This window comes from Ilyonectria robusta, assembly GCF_021365365.1.
Source record: "Ilyonectria robusta strain PMI_751 chromosome Unknown BGZ61scaffold_19, whole genome shotgun sequence".
In the NCBI taxonomy this organism is placed as follows: Eukaryota; Fungi; Ascomycota; class Sordariomycetes; order Hypocreales; family Nectriaceae; genus Ilyonectria; species Ilyonectria robusta.
Window position 1 is genome coordinate 675,133 of NW_025764453.1, and position 19,166 is coordinate 694,298.

The 19,166-nt window shown below is 55.6% G+C and overlaps 4 protein-coding genes across 4 annotated transcripts; 2 read left to right on the forward strand and 2 right to left on the reverse strand.

The window, feature by feature from the left end:
• Positions 1–387: 387 nt before the first annotated feature.
• On the reverse strand, positions 388–2,702 carry BGZ61DRAFT_360089 (uncharacterized protein; the record flags this gene model as incomplete). Its single annotated transcript, XM_046241135.1, has 4 exons — positions 388–480; positions 539–1,671; positions 1,756–2,177; positions 2,263–2,702. The coding sequence occupies 4 exons, from the start codon at positions 2,700–2,702 to the stop codon at positions 388–390; spliced, it is 2,088 nt and encodes a 695-aa protein (XP_046100445.1).
• Positions 2,703–7,607: 4,905 nt separating this feature from the next.
• Positions 7,608–10,209, forward strand: BGZ61DRAFT_457673 (uncharacterized protein). Its single transcript, XM_046246675.1, has 4 exons — positions 7,608–7,907; positions 8,026–8,054; positions 8,126–8,227; positions 8,283–10,209. Exons 1-4 carry the CDS (start codon positions 7,729–7,731, stop codon positions 10,049–10,051), a joined length of 2,079 nt encoding a protein of 692 aa, XP_046100446.1. The 5' UTR covers positions 7,608–7,728; the 3' UTR covers positions 10,052–10,209.
• Positions 10,210–10,705: 496 nt separating this feature from the next.
• Positions 10,706–12,738, forward strand: BGZ61DRAFT_360389 (subunit 17 of mediator complex-domain-containing protein; the record flags this gene model as incomplete). Its single annotated transcript, XM_046241170.1, has 3 exons — positions 10,706–10,995; positions 11,077–11,462; positions 11,516–12,738. The coding sequence occupies 3 exons, from the start codon at positions 10,706–10,708 to the stop codon at positions 12,736–12,738; spliced, it is 1,899 nt and encodes a 632-aa protein (XP_046100447.1).
• Positions 12,739–13,394: 656 nt separating this feature from the next.
• BGZ61DRAFT_457678 (SNF2 family N-terminal domain-containing protein) lies at positions 13,395–18,406 on the reverse strand. Its single transcript, XM_046246676.1, has 6 exons — positions 17,833–18,406; positions 17,682–17,750; positions 16,975–17,218; positions 15,876–16,887; positions 15,344–15,826; positions 13,395–15,294 (listed from the first exon to the last, which is right to left on the reverse strand). The coding sequence occupies exons 1-6, from the start codon at positions 17,999–18,001 to the stop codon at positions 13,783–13,785; spliced, it is 3,489 nt and encodes a 1,162-aa protein (XP_046100448.1). The 5' UTR covers positions 18,002–18,406; the 3' UTR covers positions 13,395–13,782.
• Positions 18,407–19,166: the final 760 nt, after the last annotated feature.

Here is a 19,166-nt window from a genome sequence, read left to right on the forward strand (position 1 = left end):
GTTCCTGGTCGAGGGCTTTCACATGTCAAGACGGAGCTGAGCGCAATCACATCAGATCACGTTGTCCGGGATATTCGGGGGGCCAAGAGCGAGCAGGGTCCTTAAAATATGGAACCATTCACATAAAACCGAGACGGCGGCTGGTTTAAGGCATTGAAATGAAATCCGATAAAACAGCATGGAGCCAACGCCGCACAAGCTACAGTACATACAGTCCAACACACTCTCCATCAGTGCCAACATGAAAAGCTGGGCGCACGCAAATCATAGAGCCCTCGCGCCTGGTATCCCTCGTCGTCTCGTCCGACCATCCGTCCGTCCATCCGTTCTCGCTGCGTCCCGATCGCCTATCCCTTCCGACATCACCCACGTCACGTATGGCGTCGCTTAGGCAGTGCTCTTGAGGCACTCGTCGATGTCCTTCTTGAAGGCCTCGCGGATTACTTTTCGGTTCAGCTTCTGCGTGGCGGTGACAAGGCCCTGCGGAATCATTGTTAGCCATGGTTTGTACTGCAAAACTTGGGCGAGGAATTCTTACACTATCGGGAATCCACTCCTCATCCGTGATGACGACACCCGACACGGTTTCCATGCTGACGAGACCGGCTCGCTTGGCTGCGGTCTGGAGATCCTTCAGGACGAAACTTCGGACCTTGGCGTTGTGGTGCATAGTGTGGATGTTATCCTCGTGGACACCAAGCTCCTTAGCCTTCTCGACAAGCACCTTCTCGTTGGGCATGATGATAGCAATGGGACGAGAGTACTCTGGATCGGCGTGGACCATAACGTTGGCCACGGTCTGGGCGCCACGGTAGACGGCCTCAAGCTTCTCGAGAGCAATATACTCACCACCCTGCATCTTGACCAGGTTCTTCACACGATCAAACACTCGGAGATGTCCGTCGGCATCAAACTCGCCAATGTCGCCAGTCTTGAACCAGCCATCGGGGGTAAGAGCCTTTTCCGTCTCCTCCTGGTTGTCCCAGTACTTGGTCATAATGGGAAGACCCCTGAGCCAGATCTCGCCCTGAGGCGGGGTCGAGTCGGCTGAGTAGCCGAGGTCGGGAATCGACACCAGCTTAGCCTCGCAACTAGAGGGGATAGGACCGATGGCGTTCGGTGAATACTCGAGGGGGCAACCGAGAGAGCCGTTGGCACAAGTCTCAGTGAGACCATATCCAGCCAGCATGGGAGCAAGGACCAGCGAGAGGAAATTCTTGGTGCCGTCTGAGATGCCGCTAGCACCGTTCATGGTAAAGCGGAGGCGGCCACCTGTAAGTTCTCGGACCTTGCTGAAGACGATATTGTCGAAGATGTTCGCACCTGGCAACTTGTTCCTGGTCATGAACCCCTTAAAGTTGAAGGCGGTCCAGAACAAGCCTCGAAGGACAGGGCTGGCAGTCTCCAGCTTTGATACGACTCCCTTCTTCACCGTCTCCCAGATCTGAGGCACACCAACCATGACGGTAGGCCGGAACTCGTGCATGTCACCGAAACAATTCTTGACCATGCTGTCGGCCAGTGTTCGAGGGTTGCCGTATCCAAGGGTTCCGCCGATGAAAAGGACGAGATTCTCGAGGGCCATTTCGAAGATGTGGGCCAGGGGCAGGTAAGCCAAGATGCACTCTTTGTCACTCACACACTCTTCGACGCAGGTGTAGAGACCGGTCACTATTTGACAGCGGTTAGCTCAAAATTCGGCTACATGAATGAAAGCAGCAGATTGGAAGGCATTGGGTAACAATGGCGACGTACCTCCAGCAACGAGACCCTCGTGGGAGATGCACACGCCCTTGGGCAGGCCAGTAGAGCCAGAGGTGTACATGACACAGTAGAGGTCGGAAGGATTGGGCGGGTTGGGCTCCACAGGTGTCTCCTCGCCGAGCTTGCGCAGCTCCTCATAGGTAATAACCTTGATATCAGGATTGCTGTTCTTGAACTCTTCAATCTCGCCGCCCTTGGTGAAGACGCAGGCCGCGTTAACGATGACGGTCTTGACGTTAGACTTCTTGATGGGTTCGGAAGCAGTCTTGAGTAGGTGAGGATCGGTGTACATGACGCTGCAGTTGGTCTGGACGAGAGAGTGCTCGACGCCGCTGGGGCCAAGAGTATCATATGCGGTTACGATGGAAATGGCTTGCGAGGCGCATCCATGGGATACGGAAATCCAGCCGACGCTGTGCAAAGTCTAGTTAGCGCTACGGCTCGGGGCAAGCTGGCCACGACCAGAAAGACTATGGCCAAGACATTCTCAGAACATACCTCGTGGTTCCAAAGAGATGGACCTTGTCTGCGCTGGTTAACCCCAGGTTGCGCAAACCAGAGCCGATCTGATTAACACGCTCTAGATACTCCCCGTGGGTCAAGTACTCGAACTTGGAAAGCTCAAAGAACTGCCACTCCTTATCGATTTCCCGGACCTCGCCATCGATGTTCTTCTTGACCTTCTTGGTCTCCTTGTGTAGCTTGATGAGCTTACGGGCACCGACAGCCGTGTGTTGGGGGTAAAGTCGGGCGCTGCGCTTGACGATGTCGTAGACGGTATGGACGCCCTCGGCAGGGCTGCTGAGCAGGCCGTCCTTGGCCTTGGGGTGGCGACGGGGGATGGTCTCGCCTTCGATCTTCTCAGCGCCGGGAGACTCGATGGTGAATGGGGCCTTGTGGACCTGGCCCAAAGGCATGATGCCCTTTGTGTAGTCCATGATGACAGCGACGGGATGCTCGGATCAGAGCAGCCGGGTATTGCGGAAGTGGGGAGGGGGAAAAGAGGGCGCCCGAGAGTCGGATGGGCGCAGGAGAAGTGAATTGGGGAGGAGGGAGATGATGAGAAGCGGAATGGGGTATCTTTGGTGTTGTGGAGGGAGAGGAGGAGGAGGAGGATGAGTGGATGAGCAGGCAGATAAAACTAGGAAGAGGAGACCACGACGACAAAGGCAAGCGAGGAGGCGAGACCGGCAAAAGGCTTCTGCGCAGGCAGGGAAGGTAAGACTGGCAAAGCAACCTGGAAAGCAGGGGAAGGTGCTGTAGGTAGGTAGGTTGGTTGGGCAAAGTACCTCAGGCAGGGTGCGAGGTATCTTTGATCCTCCCCAGCCGTCAGAGACCCCCCTGCCCCCCATCTCAGCGAATGCTACAGTGCAGATGGTCGCCCACAGGGCCTAGGTCGCAGGGGCCTGGGGTAGGCCCGCCCTCCACAGCAAGCGGCTGAGGGTGGTGCTCCCTCCCTCCGAAAACCTGACCGGCCGCGGAGTACCTGCTAAGTCAGTCGCGGGCCGCTACCTGCGCGAGTACCGCATGTACTGCATCTCCACCTGGGGCCGGCCCTGTTGCTGGGGTTGCTGGGGGTTGTGGAGTGTGGCCCAGCCAGGACCTTTTTAGCGGATCCAGGCGACGACGCCACAGCGGCCCAGGTGCCCGCTCGCAAGGCCCCAGCGGCACGAGACCAGGCCAGCGTGTGCCCGAGACTTTTGCGTGCCAAGAAGGGCTGAGGAGCTGTGGAATTGCCAGACGCAGGGAAGCAAGAGAATGCTGCATCTTGTGCAACGGGCTGCGCTGTTGTCCCGCCCACGGCTGTGGTTGTCCGCGACATCTGAGCTGGCACGACGCGTCGTTTCGTGGCGCTGGCGAGGTGGCTTAAGCTCGGTGCTTAAACTTGCTTGGTGCTGTGCAGAAGCACCAGTCGCCCCCAGAGCCAGGGCGGCCTGCCAAGGCATGGGAGGTACCTGGCCAAGAACACGAGGTACCTCGTGGCGCTTCCAGTGGACAGCCGTCGGCCAGCTGGTGGAGCCGGATGCCATGGAGATCAGGCCGTCAGAACCTACAGTAAACGTCCCGGTCTCACCCACTACGCAGCACCTCCAATGCGCTAGAGGCACCTACGCTCTAGCAGCTGCGACACCTGGGCTAGGCCACGGCCAATGCGCAATGCGCCAATGCATCCACTGGCCCCAGCTGCACCTCCACTGTTGCTTGAGCCGGCGGGCAGGGGAGCTAGGGGGAGCTTGGCCCCGCTGCAGGTGTTTTCAATTGCGTCACAGATGGAGACCCCAACTTGAGGTTGCAAATTGAGGCGACTTCGCAGCCAGTTTTTGTCTTGAGAGATGTGATGTGCGTACGTGGTGCCGTGGCCGTGTCGACAAGCCAGCCCGCCGATCGTCATGCAGCCGCCCTTGATAGAAATCTCCGCTGGGCTTTTCGTTGGTGTGGGCAAGCGTACGTAGCAGTAGCTAGTTCGCGCGTTTGGTTTGATGCAATCTATTTCATCGTCTGGTTCCATATTGGGTCGCGGATGGATCTTTTTCAGGGTTGCACCCATCCACACAATCCTTGCCAGCGCCAATGCCTTTGCCATTTACGTCCCCTGGTGTTGGTCCGTTAGATGCTGGCTGGTGCGCGATGCTCCCAAGGCCGAGAGAACCTCGCGTCATTGTGGGTTACTTTGCCCCAGTCCCATACTACATATACTGTAGTCTGGTAGGAGGAGGGTTTGACATGCAACTAACTGCACGAGGACCCATCAGAGACTCCTTGCTGACCACGACGCCGAGGATGAGATGCGGACACCAGCCACAGGCGAGAGTGTGGGTGAAATCACAAGCTAAAAGAGAGATAACTCGGCATGCGCGAAGTAGGGTTGTACGGAGCGAGGTAGCAGAGTCGAGGGCTTGAGAGGCGAGGCCGTAGAGGAAAGTCACGATGCCTCGGGAAAATGGCATCCAAGGGAATCAGCCATCAAAAAACCACAAAATCCCATGACAGAAGATACAAAGTACTCCATACCTAACCGGACGCCACACTTACTTTTAGCTCCATTGCCCCCTGACTTCACCAACAGAAAGCGACAGTCCAATACCAGGTCGAGGAGATGGTGGGAGGGTGACATGTCAGCGGTGCCGCAAGTCCCGTACTATCAGCGTGTATGTGTATCTCTCCCCCAACACTTTTTCCTTGCTGCTCGGATCTAAGCAGCAAGTCTGCGAACTCGGAGCCATTTCCAAGCGCACGTCTTATGATTCTGCCTCCGACTCGGTTCTACTACGCGTCAATTCCTGGGCCCGTCACCGTCACCGTCACCGTACGATTTGGTTCCTGGTTTCAGCGCCGCCGAGGCCTTCTGTGCCGCCGCCGCCTCCCCTCCATCCGTCTATTCCAAGCTTCAGACCGGGGACGGATGCACGGAGACGGAGGAGAGGGCCTGGTCGATCGGTCGACAGGCTTGTTCCCAACCGGCGCCCGCCTCTCCCTGGTCGCATCCCTTTTGCTGTGCAGCCGTTGGATGGTTTCTCTCCGGTCGCTTCTGAGCGAGCCGTGAGCGAGCCGTGAGCATCTCACAATGTGATGCAATCTTGTCGCCTCGCTCCGCGGCTGTCCCGTCCATCCAGCCGAGGCGATCGATGCCTGCATGTCACTGCCAACAACATGTGTCTGTGTCACGGCCCCAAGCGACGCGCCATCATCCATGGCCTGCTACCGCGCACTATCGCAGAGTACCTTACTACGTAGTAGGTAACCTGCTACGCCGTCGGAGCCAAGCCCTTGATCTCCTGGATCTCGACGCAGTAATTCGTCGATTCGTAGCCAAGACCTGGGGTTGTCACCGGGTCGTCAGCTGCTCCAAGCCCCCTTCTCAACAATGCTATTCTCTGGGGGGCTGTCCTCTGGGGGGGCTGTCCTCTGGGAGCCTGTCCTTTGAGGTTCTAAATGCACTGCCCCAGGATGATGATGCCCTTGGCCCTTGGCACGTCCAAAGACAAGCCGCGACACATCTCACCCACAGAACCAGGCGACCCATCAACAAACAGGTGGCCCATCAACAGGGTGCTAAATGTCTCGGGCCTGCATCAGCACGGAAGCAGCTAATTTTCGGCATTGCTTGCACATCCCCCGCCCGCTTGGACACCCGCCGTCAACCTTGTGCTGGTCCTGGCTCTGCAGGCGCAAACAACCTCCCAAATCGAGCATCCGCCCCCAGCTTCGCTCCGATGCGAGGACCCCGGCGGCGTCATGATTGTCTCGATGCGGTGCAATCGCCTCGTCTGAATCCTGGTCTGGATCGGCCCACTCGCGTGTGTCGTCAACATCGCATCTGCTAAGCAGCACGTGTGGCCGAGCATGTTCCCTTTCTCTCACCCTCGTCCATGCTCCAAACCAAAGACCCAAGCAACCAAGCCTCACTTGGCGACATGGTTCAGACGCGAACGTGGATAGGAGGCCCGCCAATGAGTGGGTTTAACGCCACATGCACGATTCGAGACAACCTGGCTCTTGTGATACTACCCAGTACATGCCTCTACTCCCCAGCTACCTACTCAGCATTCTAATTAGGTCCATACCGGTGAGAAGCTTCCACTGCGCCAAAATGCTTCTTCAATCCCCCCCCAGTTACGTACTCACTCTAGAGTGCCAACGTGCCGTCGAATTGGATGACCCGCCCTCAGTGACTCAAGCCTAGCTCAAATACCACTTGGGTGTGTTGGCTGTCATGCTGACACCTCTCCCTTGGTCGAGAAAACACAAAGTGGCCGCTGCTTCCGTCTGTGGAATTACTCTACTGGACACCGCGGATACTACTCCGGATCCATAGGGCTGTCGCTCTGTTAGGTCTAGGCCCTTCCATCACAACGTCGTCCACGTCTCTGATCAATGTTGTGGTAATTAGCAGCGTGGATTACTGCGCTGTAGAGTACATGTTATCAGCATGCTGTTACTTGTCCCGGTAGGTTCCGGTAACGCGCTAGAACCAAGCTACGAGATGGCTTGTGTGGCAGTGTAAGCCATCATTAAACTTGGCCTGACACGACAGCTCTATCTCGAGCTCGACGAGTGCCACGACGCCAAGTTGTCACCCTCTCAGGCACCAATAGTCGCCGACGAACCCGGTGACGGTTATCCTTTGAGTAGGCCTCAAGTATAAGCCTCCCGCCCCAAGTAGCACCAAAGCTGTGGACAATCCAGAACAATCGCCGTCAAGCAGCGGAAGGTGTCTTCAGTCTTGCACCTGCGGCAGGCCGTTCTTGTCCATGGGAGCATTCGCCAAATCCTTGTAAGGATCCAACGCTAGGAATTTATTAGCGGTAAGGTTTCTGAGTGCCGAATCCTTTGCAAGCTCAAGGCACCGGACGGCCGGACTGACTACCGGCAGTACACAGTACATGCGTTGCCTGCGCGTTGCCAACCCACTCTAGTGATAAGATGACTCTTTATTGCTCTTCTGTTACTTGGATCAGAATACGTACACCTTTGGCATGAGCGGCCAATCTCGATCCAGCGTGCTGACGGTGGGTTTTTCGAGGCGCTGGCCACTGCCTACTTCAGGCTCTTGGCATTGCCGCCTGGGTTCACAAGATGTTCTCAGATCCCCCTCCGACATCTCTCAACGTCAATGAGGAACACTCAATATTCAAAACCACGATATCAAACCGTGCCAGAGGCCGTGTGTACCAAATGCTTGGAAGCCCACTATCGCAATTCCAGCCGCTAGACCAAGAATGACAATCTGTCGGAACTGGCGGGGCGGGCCATGAAGCAGTGCGCGTCGCCGATTGGCCACCTACCGTGGGGTCTCGTCTTCAGGGGTTCCAACGTGCTTCAAATTATTCATTCGGGGTCTCATCTTCCTGTTCTCCCGCATCGTAAACTCCATCGAATTCTGGCGCTTTTCATCGTCAGAGGGCTTGATTAGGGCCCGCTACTCGGCTTGGAGGCTTCGCTGTAGAATTGTTGAAATTCGCCATGACACGGTCCAGTTCTGAGCGCACCGGCGACTGGCTGCGGCCCGTCGACGATGAGGAGGACGAGGCCTTCCTCTCCGGCCCTGAAGACGCCGAGGCAAAGGGATGTCTCGACGATGGCAATAGGTCGACTCTCAATCTCGTGCCCGACGTCCTTCCCGTGTATATGACGATTCACCGGTAATTCTGCCCGCCTCCGACGCAGCTTGGACGCGTCCCCAGACCTTGGCGGCAGCGTGACTACCGCTGAGTCGTGAGATGACGAGGGAACCAGCGTGCTAACACCTCTTGAGTGCAGAGTCCGGCGTCTAGTGCTTGCGAGTATCGGTACGTGCGACTGGAGAATTGTAGCCTCGTGTTGCGTGTCAAAGTCGATGGCCGCTAATGAAATCCTGCAGATGATCCTTACACCTTGGAGCATTTCAGGGACCCCAAGATGAACGCTCTTGTGGTGAGACCATTGGTTGACAGGCTCTACAACCCCGATGATATCTCTGTTGGTGAGTTTGCCACTCGTGATGTTTCCCACGAGCTTCATCTAACATGGGACCGCAGTCTATTGCTTGATGGCCAACCGCGTCTCCTTCCTGCGAGACCAGTCAAAGACGGTGCACCAGAGCGTCAACGTTGCGCGTGCGACGCTCTGTGAGCTGCTCGCAAGCCGGATCCTCCGTCGCTTTCATGAGGACAACCCAGGGCCCAAGGGCCTTCTCCTGCTTGCTCACATCCTCGTCGAGGGGTTCGATCCGTTTCAGGGCGCCCCAGAGACCGTCCAGCGTCGGGGTCGGGGTCGCACGAGCAAGCCCCAACGGTCTGACCAGGAGAACAACGGAAACGAGAAGAAGGTCACTGCCCTGGAGCTTGCCATCCTCTCTGAGAGCAAGACCTTCATCAGCTCCTCGGCATGCCAGCGTGCCGTCGACGCGGTCCACGACGGCGAGATCGTCTACACGCCCCAGTCCTTCATGGATATCCTCCCAGATCACTACAAGCGCCGTCCCATTTCTCTCTACGACCCTCGCAAGGCTCCTCTCCTGAACCATCACCGGCTGATCGTGCCCCGGACGAGGAATCTCATCGAACTGCTTCAGTTTACCATTCTTCTCGGCCTCTACGTCATGACCATGGTCTCCCGGCACTCCGAGTTCAACCCCTGGGAATTCGCATTCATCATCTACACGGCCGGCTGGGTCCTCGAGAAAGTGGCGGCCATCATTGAGCACGGCTGGGAAGTCCACGCCCAAAACTTGTGGGCCTTCCTCGACATCACCTTTACGTCCATCTTCGGCGCCTACCTCCTCGCCCGCCTGTCTGACCTACTGCTGGACCAGCTGCACAGTGGATGGGGTTTGCCCATTCTATGCATTGCGGCGCCGATTATGCTGACCCGCGTCGCCTTCAACCTGCTACCGAACAACATCGTCTTCATTTCGCTGCACGCCATGATGCGGGACTTCACTGTGCTGACGTTCCTGGCAACGTGGTGCTTCACAGGTTTCCTGCTCGCGCTGCAGTGGCTCGTGGCCGCGGGCAACGACGGCCGCGAGGAGTTCAGCTGGGTCGTCGTGGGCAAGTGGATGCTCTGGATCTGGTTCGGCCTGGACGGCGAGGGTATCGAGGAGTCGGTCCGCTTCCACACCATCCTCGGCCCGGCGCTTATGATCTCATTTGCCTTCCTGGGAAACACGCTGTTCCTGACCATCCTAATCGCCATGCTCACAAACACCTTCTCCAAGATCATCGCCGACGAAACGGCCGAGATCCAGTTCCGCCGTGCTGTTTTGACCTTTGAGGGCGTCAAGAGCGACTCCATCTTCGCCTACCCGCCACCCTTCAACATTGTCGCCCTAGTCATCCTCCTCCCACTGAAGCTAGTAGCGTCGGCGCGCGTGTTCCACATCATCAACGTGGCGCTGATCCGCACGCTCAACTTCTTCACGCTGTTGCTCATCAGTTTCTTCGAGCGTCGTCGCTTCGCAGCGCAGTCGTCCAAGACCAAGAAGCCGTCCAAGTGGCAGTTCATGAGCTTCTCACCGTACGGCGACGTCCAGGCCGTGTTCAGGGCGGCGCCGCCCCCGGACATTGCCGATGTCATCGACCAGCTGGATCCGCTCTCTGAGGTGCCCATCCTGGAGGACGACTTGATGCCGACGATGCTGGGTGACAACCCCCGGTCGAAGCTGCGGCGGTGGAGGCTGCTGAAGAGGGAGACGACGATGCCAGAGGGATCGGTTGTTGATGCGGGGGAAGAGCGTCCCGGCCACAGCCGTGCTCCGAGCGTAGTTATCAGTGCGTGTCCCAGTCCTGTTATCAAAGAAGGCTGAAGTGGAAGTGGCTACACATCAAATCATTATTACGGCGAAAGGGAGTTGTTTCCGTACCATTAGCATATTGCATTTTTTTTCTTCTGTGGAGAACAGCGCATAGCGAGAAGATAAAGAAGAACCTTTATAATTAGATCAAACTACTCTTATTCGAGCCATTCTTACTCTGCCGTCTTGATACTTGACCTGGTCTCCAGCTGGGTGCCGTGTAAGGTCGTTCTTTGTTCAACATGCCCAGACCAGGGATGGACGCTTGCGCCTGGGCCTCGAACACGTAATTTACAGCCAGTGCTACTGACCTAACTTAAACACATTTCTATTTCTGCAAATCCATGATAGGCTTTTTCCGAGAATATTCACCGTCCTCACCCACACTGAGATTTACGTTCAAATTGAGTTGTAGATCGGCAGACACACACCTTGTGGAGCAACGCCACACCGAAACTTGCCCCTCCACTGGCTGCCCGCCCGCGCCACTTCAACAGGGTCACCGACGAGGCTGAACCTCAATTCAACTCCAACCAACTTACATCGACGGACGCTTCAAGACGGCGCAACAACGAGACATCACCCCGCGACGCGACAACTCACTTCCACTCCGCTCCTCGCAGCCCACTGCAGCTTCAAGTATCTTCGAAGAGCGCCCTCGAAACCATGGCGCCCGGCGACGACGGCCCGCCGCTCTCCCTGCGGCCGCACCCCGTCGCCGACCGCAAGCCCAAGAACCTCGCCGAGTTCATTGGCCGCGTCAACGCCCAGCCCGGCGGCTTCCGCGCCGTTTCCGAGGACAAGCTGCGCGAGGAGATCCGCACGCGCGAGGCGAACAATGCGAATGGCGAGGCGGCCGACGAGGACGTCGACATGTCTGAGGGCGGTGATGAAGAGGACGAGGATGCGGCTAGGGACCCCCACGAGGCGCGGATGGAGGTGTTGAAGAATATCGAGTATGTCTTGCTCTGCGCTTGAGCTTGAACTCTGGAGCGCACCCCGCTGTCGACAATTTCAAGCTGACACTGAGATTCAAGCATCGCAGGGAACACGGCGCTGCTCACCCTCGACTTCCTCTCGCTCCTCCTCTCCAAGCAGAACCCGACGCAGGCAGGCGTCACGCTGTCCCAGAACCTGCGTGACATGGTTGGAATTGGCACCATGGGAGCCGACAAGCTCGACGACTCCAACATCACCCCGGCCAAGGTCAAGGAGCAGGAGGAGGTGGCCATTGGCTGGACCCTCATGGAGATCAACAAGACGCGTGACGCCGCCGAGGCCGCCAGCTCGTTTCTCCAGCGCGAGATCGCCGCCGAGGGCAAGTACTGGGAGGAGATTGTGGCGGTCCAGAAGAGCGGGTGGTCCATCTCCAAGGTCCCCCAGGAACGACACAGCCTCGGTGTACGATTTGGCTTCTCAGAAGGTGACGACCATAGACAGCCCTCTACAAGGCCGATGCTGACAAGCCGTGGATAGCTGCCCCAGAGTTCAGGAGTAACGGCCTCGCCCCCATGCGGCGAGGTGTCGACGGCGCAGTGCAGCTGGACCTTGGCCGACTAGGCGGAGTCTCTGAGCGCCTCGTAGTAACGTACGAAAAGGACGGCCAGGTCACAGGCCGCTCTGCTCTGCCTGCACACACCACCGACGACGCTCCCCTCGAGGCGCGCGTCCTTGAAGCCCGAAACACCATCTTCTCGCAAGAGCTGTGGCACGAGCTCACGCGAGAGGCTCGGACACTCGCCGCATACGACGTGCGACCGAACGGGTCCAGCCTCACCTGCGCCCTAGACTCGACGACCAAGGTGACGGTGGAGTTGGTGCCGTTGGGTTCACAGCCGTCTGCAGATGCGTTACCAGACAACAACATGGCCGAGACGATATCACTCGCGCTGCACATCCTTCTCAGCTATGCTCACCGGCACAACGAACTTATGAGGACTCGACCCATGCCTGCGCATATCACCCGGAACCGCGGCCAACAGACGTCGGCTCTCCTGCGACCCATCATCGCACGTCTGATGCATATTCGCAACGTCCACGCTTGCACCGAACACGTCGGCGCTCTTGTTCAGTCTCTGCAAAAGGCCGGAATGCCCGCCCGTTTCATCCTCCACACGCCATCCCAGAGCGACACCTACACCACGGGGCGTGGCCCTAACCAGCCTTCGTCCTCCCAGACACTCATCCGCAACGTGCTCCAACCCACCGACTTCAACACCAAACTCACTCTCTTCCCGGATATCACCTTCACCATCCGAGGCCGCACGTTCCTCTTCCCCGTTGCCGCCACTTTCTTCTACGTCATCCTCCCGCCCGCCTCGCCCCTCGCGTCCATCTGCCCACCCTACAAGGACGGATATCAAGACCTCAAGGCCCTCGCCGACTACCTCCGCACCGCAATCGCGCGCGTCCTGACCGAGCACTTCCTTGACAAGCTTCCTGCCCCTGCCTCTGGCTCTGAATGGGTCAAGAGCGTCGGCGGCACCTCCATCGTTGACGTCGAAAGGGAGGACTTCGAACTTCGTTTCGAGGTCGTCAACGTCAACACCGCACCATCTCTTCTTGTCACAAGTACCTCCCTCGTTGACGGCCGGCCTTCTAGCAGTAAATGGATCTGGTCCGCCGACCCTGCCACGACGAGCGAACCCGCCAGTGTGGAAAACATCGTCGACCTGGCCGTCAACCAGGCGCTCTCTTAGGAAAGAGACAGGCCGGCCGTCGTAGTTGATTTCGATGCAACCATTCACCTAAAGCCGTGCACCCGTATTGGTGACTGGATTTTGGATGTGGAGGGTGGGACGCCCGAGGACTCGAGAGAGAGCATCATTGCAAAAACACCGACTGATTTCCTTTTTTGCTCCCCCTTGAGGAAAGAAAACTAGAATCACAATGTGGAGGATCTCTACATCAAGGAGACGAATTACGGCGTTGAGTGGCAAAAATAGCAGGCAATATATACCCGGAAGTGATTCCCCTTTAGCCATCCCTATGAAGATGGCTATCCACGTTCAAGATGCATGACTTTTGCATGAGCGTTCGTTATATAGCACATCCCATCAACCTACAACTGCCAAGTTGCTCAAACTCGGACTGCTAAGTCTAATGTTTTTGAGGATGTGTGTCATATTTACTATATCATGAAAATACGTTTAAGAAAGTTGAAGAAACTGCTACAACTTTCACATTAAGGAAGATGCAATATATTTCGCGTTCATTTTGTTATGTGGATGGTACTGAACGGCCGAATCCGAAGTATTGAATAATAATGGCAGAGTCTGAATAACATACCATCCCCGTTGTTTCTCGAGTTTATGCTCTGGTCGTTGAACTCACATCAAGATTAGGACAGGACTAGGCGAATGATTTATCATTAAAACTGCACGTCATTTTGCTTCTGTAATATTTGTCTCATTTCTCATTCTACTCTCAAAATCTTTTCTCCTCCGCGGAGACGCCGCGGGAGAGAGAAATATTCCCATATCTCATTACCAAAACCAATGTATCTCCTTTCATAGCAACCAGTCCGTCAGTCAACCCAGCACCGCGAGGTGTGACTCTTCTTTTTCGGTATCATGGAATCCCCCATAAACTCCGCCCCACCCCTGCCCTCGAATCCTGCTTCCACAGCAAGCCACGGGTCTTGGGAAGGTAGCAAACAAACAAAACATCCCTGTATCACTGTCATATGCCGTTTCATTAATGGCCATGCTGCCTCTAGAGCTGCCGCCATTATCGGATCTCGTCTAACCGCGCGCGTTGAAAAGGAACTTCAGTTCGTTCGTGCTTAGGCGTCCAATCTTGACGCTCTCAGCCTCATCTAAGGCTGCCTCCACAATCGACTTCTTCTTCTCCTGTAGTGCGACAATTCGATCCTCGACCGTGTCCTTGGTTAGGATACGGTAAACCTTGACCTCCTTCTGCTGCCCGATACGATAGGCACGATCAACGGCCTGCATCTCAATGTATGGGTTCCAGAAAGGATCCATGATGATGACTCGGGACGCGGCTGTCAAGTTGAGTCCCGCATTACCCGCTCGAAGGGAAACCAGCATCACCTTGACATCTTTGCGGTCTCGGAAATTGTGAGCCGCAATGTTGCGATGCATGGCTGACATGCTGCCGTCATATCTTTCCGGTTTTGCCATCTTCTCATGCCACATTGCTACCTCGAGGAGATCAAGCAACAGGGTCCACTGGGAGAAGATGATCGTTTTCTCCCCTGTTTCGGCGATCGTCGTCAGGAGCTTCATGCATTCGGTTACCTTTGCGGCCGGCATCCACGTCTTACGCAAGTATCGCATGTACTTTTTGAAGGCATCTCGATTCTTGTAGCCCTCCTTGCGAAGGGTCTTGAGCATCGAAGGCCGGATGTCTGATGCCTTCTTCTTTCCCTTGTTCTTCTTTTTCTTCTTGCCCTTGTCAAGCGCCTTCTTGTCTGGCTTTTCGTCATCGTCGTCTTCGTCCGCTACGATGAAGCCTTTGAGGTTGCCCTGCTTATCGACTTCATCATCAGAGATAAAATCATCAGAGTCAGACTCGTCATCCTCATCATCATCGTCACCTGATGCCTCTCCACCAGACTCTGCCTTCTCAACACATTCCGGCATGTGAATCTTCTGAAAGGTTTCGTAGTTGAAACATTTGCTAGGATCGAATGTGCCACGGCAGACAGGACACTTAGCCTTGCCGCCCTCGTTTCCTTCCTGCAAATTGAGCACTGTAGCGTTTTCAGTGAGACGGCAGAGGCACTCGTTACAACTGTCATGGCCACAGGGGACGAAGAATGTGGGGCATTGTACCGCATCGTAACAGATGGGACATTCGAAGGCCTCAATGCCCTTGATTCTCTCCACGATTGCCACATCCAGGGCCTTGACCAAGTCCACCTTTTCTTCGTCGGAAACAGGGCTGACATCATCGACGTCCAAGTTGAGGTGTGGATGGCAGCATGCCTGGCGTAGTCGAAGTAGAAGAACCAGGATGCTGGAGTAATTCTTGCCGATGCTCCCATCTCGAAGATACTTGCTGAACTGCACTTGGGACTTCTTCTCCAGCTGACTGTAAAAGTCGTGTTCCTCAGGGGATAACTCGGCGTAAACAACCTGCTCAATCTTCTCGGGAAGTTTGAGAATTGGCTTGCCATCGAGCTGCGAGTTCTTCTTGCGTCGAAGCATGATGGCTTTGAGTAGTGCTCTGAGTCGGTTCATGGCCACGCTCTTCGGGTCACCATTTCGGCCAAACAAAACACCGAATGACTGGAAAAATATTAGTAGTCTGGGCAAAATATTGGCGCTTGTAGCATACCTGGCGAAACTGTTCCCATGCGGAATACGGCTTGATCTGAAGAAAATTGAGCAAGGAGTAGAGTTCCAGGACACCATTCATCATTGGGGTTCCGGTCAAGCACCATCGGTAGGTTGACTTCAACTTGGTGCATGCCTTTGAAGTCTTCGTATCTTTGTTCTTGATGCATTGCGCTTCGTCGAGAATGACACGATAGAACTTTGCCTTGTTCGGATGAAGCAGTGGGCACTTGACGGCAAAACTCTTGTCATTGAAGTCGATGTTGCGATCCTTGTTGTCCTCGAGATATTTCTCGAGGCGTTTCAGCTCTTGAGCGATGGTACCGTACGTTGTCAAAACGACATCATACTTGAGCAGGTCTTCCGTCGTTGCCTTTTTATTATGGTATAGGAAAACCGATAGTCTGTGAGAGAGCTTTGTCTTCGTGGCGAGCTCTTCCTCCCACTGCCGGATGAGAGCAACCGGGCCCACGATTAAGTTTGTCTGTGAAGGTTAGCGCCAAGAAAACATGAGGTAGAGGGTATGAACTCACCTTTGGACGGCTGGTTGCTGGACGGGACAGGAGAAGTGCAAGGGTGGATATGGTCTTCCCGAGACCCATGTCATCCGCAAGAATGCCACCTTTGTTCGTTCCCTCTTCCATCTTCTTCATCCAGGTGAGAGCTACTTCTTGATGGGGGTACAGCGGCCTCTTTAGTCCAGCCGGCGTTCCATCTCGGTTTCTCTCCGGGATGTCCATATCCGGGCGGATGTTCTGCAAGAGATTATCCAAGTCTTGATCGGTCATTCTAGGATCGTGGTAAGCATCCTGGATAAAGTTGGTCAAATGTTCGGGCAGAGCATTGCCAGCCCCATCCATGCCATTTGTGTAGTCGAACATATTCGTCTTAGTGATAATATCAGCCAAACCTCCTGACATGCCCTGACTCGGAAGAATAGGAGTCGAACGAGAGCCGGGAATCCATGATGCGTTGCTAGACCCCCCAAACGTCGGCCCAGGTCGACCCTCAAATTTGTAGCCCGGGATAGGAGTCGGGCCAGAGAGTTGGTTTGGGATCTGACCCATATTCTGCGGCGGGATCCCCGATTGGTAGGTAGGGTAAGGCACCGTACTGCCAGCGGCCCCATAGGCGCCGAATGTAGGTGCCTGCGGAGTTGTCACGACGGGCCCATAGCCTCTAGCCATGGAGTTTGCCGGGGGCATATGAGAGGCCTGGCGAAGAGGAACGGTCGCATCCCAGGTTGGATCATATCCTCCTGGCATTTGGTTTGTAGACTGTCCGAGTACAGAAGTTGTGAAAGGAGCTCCGAACGATGACTCCGAATCTCCATCCGTGAGGTCTGTTTCAACGATGCCGGATGGCTGACTGCCCATCAATCGAGTGAAAGCATTGGTTTCGGCTGGTAAAGTGGATGGGCCTGGGACTGGAGATCCCTGGCTGGAAAGCAAGCGAGCCAACTCGTGGTCTTCTCTCTCCTGCTTGCGTGTTTTCTCGGCTTTGATTTGCTGGGCAACGAAATAAGAGTTGAGATCATCATCGTCCCTAGTCATCTAGTGTTAGCGTACGCTCGAGGGCAGGCATCGTAGAAAATTATGCCAGAAATTACGGTAAAGGATGGAAGAAACGTACCCAGTAAGGTCGATGACGTCGACGTGGCTTCCGTTACCGTTGAGAGATGACGAATGAAAGAAGGGATCGGAAGCTCTGATGGGAGTTGTACGTCGAGACTTGTTAGGTCCGACGGGTGCGAAGAGGCTAGCCGATTCAGAGTCCCGCTTACGACTGGGCACCGAACGCGACCCCAGGTCGTTCCATGCGCTGCTATTCTTGACAGGCGTTGACATGGCTACTGGCATCTCCGGGGGTTCGTACACTTGTGGGATGAGGTCAGTCGAGAGGCCGTCTGTTGTGGAGAGAAAGTGGTTGTAAGAGAGCGGCAGCTCGGGGAAATCTGCCATTTGTTGGATGAGATAATCATCGTAGAAGAAAGACATCAGGGATGATCGGGAGAGGGTTTTTTATGCGATGTGAATGAGGCGAGAGCCAGGGACAAAGGGAGGAACAGGTCGAAACGTTCGGGGTGTGAATAAAGATGATGAAGGAAGGAGGGGGGACAGGTATTTTTGATACTGGTACAAGGGCGAACGAAGACCTAGGAGCACGAGCGAAAGACAGATGTGCGATGGCAGAGGCAGGTTGAAAAAGGCGGGTTGAAGAGGGTCATGTGCGACAAACGCAGATCCAGGTAGAAAGAAGAAAGCAAGGAAACAAAAAGGAGTGAGGCGCAGAACCACCAAGCCACCGAGGAAACAAAATGAAACACAAACGGCTCATACCTGGAGATGGCCCAACAGGCGTCCGGTTGGCGCGAGGCCTTGTGGGCAGAGCGGGAGGGAGCGTTGGCTCTATCAGTTTGGTCAATTCGCATCCACCAACATGTATCCGAGCTGGTGCAGCAAGCAAAGCAGGCGGAGCAGGCAGCCTTACCGTCAGCATGATCCCGCGGCTTGGTGAAGCGCAGGAGCTTCTTTAGGCGATCAATCTCCTGGCGAATCTCGAACCGCTCCTCCTCGACGCCCTCGAATGTCTCATTTTGCAGCGAGTCGAGGATGACTTTCTGGATGGTCAGTTCCTCCGTCAACGCGGCGACGTCCATGATGCGTGCGGGTGGTGCGCCGAGGCGAGCAGTGTACCAAGAGGTTTGATCTTGATCTTGAACACCAGGCACCCACCAGGAATAGCGGCACAGCGGCAGCGGTCAGTGCTGGACGCCGAACAGGCAGGGAGCCGCTCGCGTGGTCGGGGGTAGAGTGAACGGGCCCAAATGAGTGGATGGGGGGCGTTGAGTTGGTGATACCGGCCCCGTGCTGCAGGGTGACTTTGTAATGAGGGAGGGCGCCTTTGGTGGGATGGCTTGGGGAAGGCTTGGGGACGAGGTATCCCGAAGTTCCCGTTTCAGGCAATCTGTTAGTGTAGTGGTGGGAGAGAAAGAGCCGCGTCACGCGTTCGCGTTGTAGTTTCTTAACGTTTTAGATGCCGAGCCGACGGGAGTGGAAGGAGCAGAAAGCCTTGGGCTTCGGGGCTAGAGAGGCAGGAAGGTCACTGTAAGGCAACGCTACCCGTAATAATGGCAGGTGCTGCGGGTTATTTTCAGCTGTTTGCCCCAGCCGCGACTAGGAAAGGAATAGGCCATGTCTTAGGGGCCTTAGTGCCCTCGCCCGGTGAGGGAGGGCCTAAATAAAGGCCTGAACAAGGGCCCAAGCAAACGGGCAGGTACCTGTAGACATGCGCTTAGCTACCTAAACAGCGGGAAACACTCCGCAAACGAACAACAGCATTCAGAGGGTGTGCAGACAACATGCCATCAGCCCGCCTCTGCACGGGTGGATGCCCGCATGCAAGAGCAAACAAGCCCAACAGTGGATTGTGAGGCGAACCAGAAAATGGCTTGCGTGCTAATGACAGTGCAGCCTATTCCATGATGCACAATGTGCTTATCGCCCGCCACGGCTCAAACTCCTCTCAAACGAGGCAACGAATCATGTCGCACATCCCGGCCCTCTGGAATCAGCTGGAACAGTCAACGCCTCCAAGTTCTGAATGAGGCCACCCGCCACAACAAATGTACATGGAATTATTGGTTTGTGCATGAGAAAGTGCAAAACTAAAATGGATTATCCCCGCAGCGAGAATCGTGATACTCTGCGGGTGGACGGAATAATGTGCAATATTAGAGTCTCTTGATACAAGCTCGAAGCCACCATTCTATGCACAGGGAGTCAAACGCCGCTCAACACTGCCCATATACCCATGACCCGCCG

What these genes read in the sequence shown, in the direction of transcription:
- BGZ61DRAFT_457678 (XM_046246676.1), bottom strand. Translation starts at nt 18,001, where the DNA reads ATGGACGTCGCCGCGTTGACGGAGGAACTGACCATCCAGAAAGTCATC. An exon ending in GACGTCATCGACCTTACTGG is followed by an intron (nt 16,888 to 16,974) that starts GTACGTTTCTTC and finishes CTAGATGACTAG; the next exon opens with GGACGATGATGATCTCAACT. An exon ending in CAGCAACCAGCCGTCCAAAG is followed by an intron (nt 15,827 to 15,875) that starts GTGAGTTCATAC and finishes TAACCTTCACAG; the next exon opens with ACAAACTTAATCGTGGGCCC.
- BGZ61DRAFT_457673 (XM_046246675.1), top strand. Translation starts at nt 7,729, where the DNA reads ATGACACGGTCCAGTTCTGAGCGCACCGGCGACTGGCTGCGGCCCGTC. An exon ending in GTGTATATGACGATTCACCG is followed by an intron (nt 7,908 to 8,025) that starts GTAATTCTGCCC and finishes TCTTGAGTGCAG; the next exon opens with AGTCCGGCGTCTAGTGCTTG. An exon ending in CCCCGATGATATCTCTGTTG is followed by an intron (nt 8,228 to 8,282) that starts GTGAGTTTGCCA and finishes ATGGGACCGCAG; the next exon opens with TCTATTGCTTGATGGCCAAC.